Below are 9,275 nucleotides of genomic sequence, written 5' to 3'. Positions count from 1 at the left end.
TCCCAATATTTATGGACCTGACTGTATTTATCTGTATATATCTATCTGTCTGTATATATATATATATATATATATCTGTATATATCTATCTGTATATATCTATCTGTATATATCTACCTATCTATCTGTATATATCTATCTATCTGTATATATCTATATGTCTGTATATATCTATCTGTATATATCTATCCATCAGATATATACAGACATATAGATAGATATATACAGATAGATTGTATATATCTATCTCTATCTATCCATATATATCTAGCTATCTGTCTGTATAAGTCTGTAGGCCCTATCGCGGGCGAATGACGGGGGGGGTTGTTTGGTTCTTTGTTTGCGCCCCCCCCCAAAAAAAAAATGGAGCACCAGCTGCCACTGCTCCTTGTACGATCAGGACATTGGAGATTGCAGTGCTGGAACTGTCCTTGTATGATCAGGAGGACTTTGGAAGTTACACACTACATTCTCCACAAAAGGGAGTACCACATTTATCAGTATACATGCTCAGCTCCGTATAATCCTCTGTGTAGTGTAGAAGAGTGTGGAGGGCATGAGGCGCAGCTCTTGGGAGGAGTACGGTAGTAGGAAGTGTGTGTGTTCCTTACCCAGGGATCCTCCAGCAGTCCTCCAGGTGATCAGTGAGTGTTGTATGTTTGGAATAGAGTGATCAGAGGGCTATTCATTATTATTACATGAGAGAGAGTGTACACAGGGTGTGCTGAGACTGGTAGTCCTCCAGTAGTGAGGGAGGACACAGGCTGTGCTATGTATTATATTAGTAATCATGAGGATGTGTTGTGTAATGTGTAGAGGAGGAGGGAGATCAGGGATCTATTATTATTTCTATTATAACATTTATTTGTGGCATACATGTCAGTGATCAGCTCCCTGCACACAATACAATCCTCACACTGCTGATTAGGTACACTGGAAGTCCCAGCAGTCAGACTCTATGATTGACAGGTGAATGTGGATGGCCCATGCACTGCAATGACAGGCTGTCAGCAGCTATTGGGGACTTTGCACACAGCCGGCGATTACCCGCAGTGATCACAGCGGGGTGCACACAAAGATCAGCGCAGGTAATCGCTGGCTATGCCATCATTTCCCAAAAGCTGCGCCCGGTGACAGCCTGTCATTGTGGATTCAATGGATGCCGCTATCCACACACAGCAGTCAATCCCAGCCACAAGAATTGGTAGATTCTTACCATTGTGATTTGCAATGTGGCTGAATACCTCGTGCAAATGGCGCTTAGCGTCTACCAACAACCTTGTAGTGTAAGGACCTGCCAGGTTGGACTTAAATTAAAGTGGTATTTTACTCAAAAGCTAACGTTTATTATATTGCAGGTCACCAGTTCTTGGATGTCTGGATTAGGTTTCCTTTCATCTGGTGATCCAGCCAGTAAGTCTGCTGTTTTCAAAAGAACAAGCTCTCCTGTGGAATCTATCAGTTACAGGGATGAGACAAACCATTTAACACTGACAGGGGTGCTTACAATGGTCAGCTTTTATTTATTCATGAAAAAGCTTTATCTCAAAAGGAACAAAACTGTTGCTGTAACTGATTATAAAGTATTAGCTGGAGTTTGGCTTCAATTTGTTGGTGTATTTAACCACTTCCTGGCCACGTTATAGCCGAAAGACAGCTAAAGCATGGACTTCCAGTGCCGGGCGTGCATCTATTGACGTCCTCTCGGGAACACGCTCACCGGGGAAAAACTGTGATGGCCTGATGGCCGTGTCACAGCCAATCACAGATTGTGGCAAATGGTCAATCACTGCTGCCATTTACCTTGTGATCGCCATGCCCAATGACAGGTGATCTCAAATGTAAACATATGAGATTACCTCTCAGTGACAGCTCTCCTTCCCTCACACAGAGGCCGCGTGTGAGGGAAGGAGAGATCCTGTGAGATTGTGAGTATGCTACAATTTATGACAGTTACAGTTTAAGTTATTACACTGCCTAAACAGTGTCATCAGTGCCATAGTGTCACCGTGTCATCAGTGCCATAGTGTCACTGGGTCAACAGTGCCATAGTGTCACCATATCATCAGTGCCATAGTGTCTCCGTGTCACTATGTCATAAGTGTCACCGTGCTATCAGTGCCATAGTGTCACCGTGTCATCAGTGCCATAGTGTCACCGTGCTATCAGTGCCATAGTGTCACCATATCATCAGTGCCATAGTGTCTCCGTGTCACTATGTCATAAGTGTCACCGTGCTATCAGTGCCATAGTGTCACCGTGTCATCAGTGCCATAGTGTCACCGTGCTATCAGTGCCATAGTGTCACCGTGTCATCAGTGCCATAGTGTCACCGTGTCACCGTGTCATCAGTGCCATAGTGTCATCAGTGCCATGGTGTCACCGTGTCATCAGTGCCATGGTGTCACCGTGTCATCAGTGCCATAGTGTCTCGGTGTCACTATGTCATCAGTGCCATAGTGTCACCGTGTCATCAGTGCCATAGTGTCACCGTGTCATCAGTGCCATAGTGTCACCATGTCATCAGTGCCATCGTGTCATCAGTGCCATAGTGTCACTGTGTTACCGTGTCATCAGTACCATAGTGTCACTGTGTCATCAGTGCCTGTTTTGCTTGCGTCTATCTAGCAAGGTTACTCTGTGGTATAAGCAAGGAAGTTGAGAATTCTGCAGTGTGTAAATGTGCTTTTACTATACAAAGATGCTGTACATACAAAACTATTACAATCTTAGGAATACAATACAACACTGACAGATATCTATAACAAGCAAAATTCCTAGCAAATGAACAGCCTATGGTCTATAACAGTACAAATACACTTAAAGGTTACTTATCTTCTGTTACTGTATGTTCTCCATTGGCAACGATTCCTCTGGAAATCAGGCACTGTTCTTGTATCATGTGTGGCTTCCGATCTTCAAAGCATGATGATGTGTGTCTCCCAGTCTCTACGCATCCCTTTTTATTTGTACAAGTTTGTTGCCAAAAGTTAATGGTTACAAAATTGTTTCCATAGCAACCGACTAACAGTCATTCTTTCAGTTTGAGAGCTGAAAGAATTTCAAACAAGTAAATCTCTTACTTGTTTACTGTAGCTATAGAGACAATAGCCCATTCAAACTGTCATTTTGAATACAACAATGGTATCTACGTACCCATTGTATGAAACAGCATTTGTTTGAGAAATCTACTCAAGCCAAAAAAACTGACAGTAATCTATGACCAACCACTATTGTGTAGTGTTATGTCTGATTAATAGAAAAAAATCATATTTTAACAAACACAACACATTCCGCCCTAGATTTTTTTCTTTCAGACTCCATGCAGAAAATCACTTCATTACTAAGAAAACTCATTCTAAACATTCATTTTCCTTGAATGCAACACCTCCCATATTTCTGTCATTGAGAGGGTGTTTCTGTCTTTAACTAATTGTTCATTAGAAAGTCCATTCTAAAGTTTTTTAGAAACAAGTCCAGGCTTGTAATACATCAAAGGCCTTGTTCTCACAGCTCTTGCAATCTTCCATCATCCTTTCCATCATGTAACCACTTTTCTCTGGTCTTTCTATGGATCAAATCAAAGACAGCCTGTGGAGTGGAAAACAAAGCAGATTATCTGTTCCTTCTAATAATACATAAACAGTAGATCCAGGCCCTTCAGCTAAAATCTCTCCTCTAAATGGCTTCTTGCCTGGATATCTGACTAACACTTTGCCCCCTGCCTGTACCCACTTCTGACCCTCCCAAAGAACATCAATAGGGAGGAGAGGAAATATACTGATATTTCCCAGAACATCACTGCTGTTTATTTTGGAAGGTTTGATGCTATGTAGCCTCACTTTCCACTCTTGCTGAGAATTATCCATTAACCAGTCAGAGTCCCAGCCACTGTCTTCAAGCTCATCTGCGATGCAAATATAACTTCAAACTTTCCTGCCAGATTCCCTCTCATTCCTAGATAGGTTCAGCTTCAGATACGTCACTCTTGGTTTCTATGTCATGGGAAGCAGTAACATGGTATCTGTTAAGCCCTGTTCTTTCAAGAACCTTACATAAATACTGAACTCTGCACTCCAGCTGTGGAATCTGTGCCCCAGCCCCTACCATCCTCTCATATGGTGTGCTTTTGGCTATTGGCTTAGAATTTAACAACATGACTGTTAGTGTGAGGACCCGATCCCACCCCCTTAGTGTATGTGTGGGTGTAAGTTTGCGTATCTGGTCCTTCAATAGCCCGTTGTATCTTTCAATCAAACCAGCTGCCTGTGGATGGTATGGGATGTAGCACAACCAGTACACTCCAGGATTTTTGGCCCACTGCTGTACTGTTGATCCGGTGAAGTGTGAGCTGTTATCACTTTGGACTTGTTTGGGACAACCATTAGCAATGACAAGTTTCTGGAGCAGTTGAAGCGTTGCGGCTTGATCTGCACGTTTGCAAGAATGAACAAGCATAAGTCCTGAATAGGTGTCCACTGCAGTGCAACAATATCTCAGTCCATTGTTTCCCCGGGGCAGGGGACCGATGAAGTCAATCTGCCAGATCTCTGCAGGCCTCTCATCCCTCTTAATCGACCCGGTGGAGTACTTTTGCAATGGCCATTGTCGCACTTCTACACACACTGTACAGTTCCCTATTACAGTCTTTATCATGTCCATGGATATAGGCAATCCTCTCTGCTGTGCCCATTCATATGTTGCTTTCTGCCCCAAATGTCCAGATTGCTTGTGGGCCCAGTTGGCCAAGTTCATCAAGACAGGATCAATTGGCACAACTGCCTTCACTTTGGCGATTTCATCTGCAACTCTGTTATAGTTCTCAAAGTCTGGGACTAGGGGCACATGTGCACCAATGGTGTGGGAGTGAGCTTCCTTCCAGATGTAGTCCCAAACTTCCTTGCCTCCCCACACCAACTTTCCATGAATCATCCATTCATTGGACTTCCACGTGGGCATCCAAGTTGTCAGTCCTTTAAAATCCACCCAGCTGTCAGTGTAGATGGTGACATGAAGAAGGATCCTCCTGAAGAGTCATCACTACAGCTTTCAACTCTGCATACTGACTGGACCCTCCAATTCCGGTCTCCTGCAGGACTGTGTTGGTACTTGGGTTGTAGGCTGCTGCTTTCCATTTATGCCCAGACGAGGCAACTATGGCTGAACCATCAGTGAACCACGCTGACTCCTTCATGTCTTCTGACAGAGACTCAAAGTGTGGAGCCTCTTGAATGGGGAATGACTGCAGCACAGGAATTTCTTCTTCTGGCCGGGTGCTGGTAAAAGTAACAAGCCCTGCCAACTGTTTTGAAATGTCTCTAACATCCCCAGCTGCAATACCCCCTCTTTCTTGAAGGTACCACTTCCATTTCATCAGTGTCTGGTTCTGGGCTACAGCTGCCCTAGTGGTCAGTCCTTTATCTCTCACCCATCCTGCTATTGGCAGTGCAGTATGGATGGTGACTGTGTCCTTTCCTGTAATGGTCTCTACATGTTGAAGAGCTGTGTAGGCCCCAAACAGGTACTTCTCTAGGGGCATGTATCTCTTCTGTGCCCCTGTCAGTTGTTTGCACCAAAATCCAATGGGTATTGCTCTCAGTCCTTTCTTTTCATTTGGCTGCCATAGACTCCAAGATATGGTATCATTCTGCTCCACTACATCCAGCTGAAATGGTACTCCTTGTTTCACGGGTCCTAATCCCTGATGCTGCAAAATAGCTTCTTTAGCAGCCAGGAATGCAGTCCACTGCTCTGAACCCCATGAGAACTCAGTCTTATATATAGGCCTCAGAATCAGTCCAAGATGTGGGATGAATGATCTCCAGAACCCCACAACTCCAATGAACTTCTGTGCCTCCTTTTTGGTAGTAGGGGGCAACAGCGCCTGGATAGTTTGCACAACTGTCTCTGGAATTTTTCTCTGTTGCCCAGTCCACATCATTCCTAGGAATTTCACCTCTGTGGTAGGTCCTTGGACTTTTTCTCTGTTGATAGCCCACCCTCTGTTCTCCAAGTGCTCTATCAGCAGGTGCAGTGCTTCAGTTACATCTACTTTTGTCCCAGAGATCATGATGTCATCAATGTAGTGAAACACAGCGACTTTCAAATTCAGGGTACTTAAATCTCGGGCAATCAGTCCATGACAAATCATTGAAGAATGAAGATAGCCTTGAAGAAGGACAGTGAAAGTGTACTGGCGGCCGTCCCACACCATAGCAAACTGGTCTTGACACTCTGGGTCTATCAAAATTGAAAAGAAAGCATTAGCCAGGTCTATCACAGCATAATATTCTCCTGCCTCTTTAGCAATTTTCTCAACAATTGAGATCATATCTGGTACAGCTGACTTCAATGGAGGTGCCACTTTGTTTAGACCTCTGTAATTCAGTCATTCTATAGGTCCCATCAGGTTTCTTTACTGGGAACACCGGAGACGAGAAAGGCATTACAGCAGGTCCAAGGATCCCTACTCTCAACAGTTCTTAAATGGTCTCCCCAATTTCTTTGTTGCCTCCAGGAAGTCTGTACTGCTTGAGACAGGCTGGCTTCTCTGGTGGAGGAATGTAGACAGGGGTCCATTTCGCATGACCTCTGACCACAGCCTTCACCGCCCTTACCAGATACGCTTTATCAGGATACCCAAATGTGAATGTACCTCTTTCAGTCTGAATTGACTGACATTGAAGTACATCCATCCCAAGAATATTTTCGGGTAACTCTGATACCAAAACATTTGTCATAAATCCTGATCCCTTGCCAATAGCCAATTTCACCCATATACTAACTGCTGGTGTAGTTTGCCTTCCCAAACCTTCTACATAAATCAATTCTCCTTTGTGATGGGAAGGATTTCCTTGCAAAAGTGTAACTTCAGCTCCACCATCAACTAAAGCCATTACATGTGTAGGAGAAGATGACTTTCCCACCATACAGTGACAGGTGCATATGGGCGTCGGTCTCCTGCTGTCACTGCCCTCACTGCTATTACAGGAGACTCACCTTCCCTTCATAAAGGATAAGAAACCTCCCAATCCCCTTTTTTGATTCTCTCTAACTCCTCCCCAGGATAAAGGGATTTGGGTTTGGGTTCATGTTCAGTTTTGGGAATTGGTTTGGGGCTAACGGGGGGTCTGTTCTGTTACCTCTAAGTCTAGGCTGATGTTATCTTCACTAGGATAGAGCTGGGTGATTTTCTCCAAAAAAAAAACTTGATTCATGATTCGAATCGAGTTTTTTTTTTTTTTTGATGGACACCGCGCCGGTCCTGAGGAGCTGCGGGCAGGAGATTTTAGGCGAGGCCGCGGCTTTGGCCTAGACCGTGGCGTCCGGCCTTGCTGCGGCCTCGCCTAAAAACTCCTGCCCGCAGCTCCTCAGGACCGGTGCGGTGTCAGCGCCGGTCCTGGTGAAAAAAAAAATCGATTTGCTGAAAATTTTAATCGATTTGACCTCTCAACTCGATTCAAGATTCAAATCGTTTTTTTCCCCAGCCCTACACTAGAAGTAGTGTTTCTAACTATGACAGTTTTCCCTACTAAATGTTTCCACCTCTTCAGCAATTCTGCAGTAGAAATGCCATCTGTCTCATCTTTAGGTACTCCTGCCTGTAATAGGTCCACCCACATTTCTTTCTTAGAAATAACTAGCCTGGTTTCTCTTCACCTCCTGTCTTCTCTACCCCATTCTTCTCTGTTCTTTTCTGCTTGTATTCTTTCTGTTTGGCCTTGACCTTATCTACTGCCCTGACAGGTTTTGTTTTAGTCTCCTCTAGCTTCCCCAACTGGCTTAAAAGGGTGGTGGCTTCATGAATCTTGCTGTTTAATCCCAGGCCTCCCAAGAAGGACAATAATGGAGCCCTGAGATTAAATGGCGCAGACTTGATCAGCTTAGAGCGCAGAGCAGACATAAAAGGTTCCATATCTGGACCTATCCATTCAGGAAATGTATTTAATCCGGTTATACAACCCATCTCGCGTAACCTGGAAATACTCCGATTGATCTCCAGGAGTAGGTATTTTCCAGATCAGTAGGACTAGAGTATACTCGGACTATTCCATCTCTCACAAGGTCTAACAGTGAAAAATTCACGCTAAATTCTTGGGCTTTTCGCATTGCCTGATGCAATTGTGAATCATGGGTTAACACTTCCATAGCCACTGCTTCCGTACCTGACAAAACAACACTGTCCGCCCCTTCATCCCATAAGCATAGGAGCCAACTCAATAGGGGCTCCCCAGACCTTTGTTTGTATTGTTTTGCCAGCTCATGGAGTTCAGTTTGTGTAAACTCCCGTATGTCTTCAAATTCAACATCTCTGGGGTTGTGATGATGCACCTCCCCATCTGCCATATCCTCTTTATCATGTTGCCGTTTCCTATGCTTAGTAATGAGAGGTATGGCATACTTTTTCTTTCCCACTAGCAGATCATCATGCAAAATATCAAACTCTATCTCCTCATCCTCACTATCATTTGAGGAGAGCACATCCTCACAATCCCAAGTTTGGGATGTGACAATGACATGTACCCTGGCTTTACTAAAAGGTTTACGGCCCTTCCTTTTTCTTAAGGCATTCATTGATTTGGTCATGAGGGCTGCACACCGCTCTTGCAAATCATCAGCCTGACTAGCGGTTGAACGTACCCACTCTGAAGCAACTGCTAGCTGGTCTTTTAATACCTTAACTCTGCCTCTGCCTTCTCCCTTCTATGTGATTCGGTATAAATAGCATGAAGAAAATACCAGCTCACTGTGGACACTGTCCTCTTCTCTTTTTTACTTAAATCCAACCCCTTAAGGTTAAAATCTACAAAATGATCTGAGACTTTATCACCCCAAGTCAGGTTCAAGGGAGAAGCATACTTCACAAATTCTTTAGCAAGAGGCTCCCACCATTGTCTCTGGCCCAGATAGGAAAGCTGCACACTTCCTTTTGGCCACCAGAACCCTCTGCAGCCTTGCTTTTCCTAAACACCTTATGCAGCATTTTACCTAGCACAAGCTACACACACTACAGAAGAACAGGTCGGCTTCAATTGAATTATAGCACAGATCACGGCACGAGCCCCCGAAAGGTTTTGCTTGCATCTATCTAGCAAGGTTACTCTGTGGTATAAGCAAGTAAGCTGGGACTTCTGCAGTGTGTAAATGTGCTTTAATTATACAAAGATGCTGTACATACAAAACTATTACAATCTTAGGAATACAATACAAGACTGACATATATCTATAACAAGCAAAATGCCTAGCAAATGAACAGCCTATAGTCTATAACAGTA

The 9,275-nt window shown here is 44.1% G+C and overlaps 1 protein-coding gene across 4 annotated transcripts in view; it reads left to right on the top strand.

The window, feature by feature from the left end:
* Positions 1-556: 556 nt before the first annotated feature.
* The window catches only part of NUDT12 (nudix hydrolase 12), a 50,986-nt gene continuing 42,267 nt past the window's right edge, over positions 557-9,275 (top strand). The window contains exons 1-2 of one of the 4 annotated variants that reach the window (XM_073624579.1): positions 590-637; positions 1,359-1,413. In XM_073624579.1, the coding sequence (XP_073480680.1) occupies positions 1,374-1,413 (40 nt within the window). In that variant the 5' untranslated portion in view covers positions 590-637; positions 1,359-1,373. Of the gene's footprint in view, positions 645-1,358; positions 1,414-9,275 lie in introns of all 4 variants that reach the window. The other 3 variants (XM_073624580.1, XM_073624581.1, XM_073624582.1) reach the window with 3 other exon arrangements.

This window comes from Aquarana catesbeiana, linkage group LG01, assembly GCF_042186555.1.
Source record: "Aquarana catesbeiana isolate 2022-GZ linkage group LG01, ASM4218655v1, whole genome shotgun sequence".
In the NCBI taxonomy this organism is placed as follows: Eukaryota; Metazoa; Chordata; class Amphibia; order Anura; family Ranidae; genus Aquarana; species Aquarana catesbeiana.
Note: the sequence above shows the minus strand (reverse complement) of the source record. Positions and strands in the feature narration are given on the sequence as shown.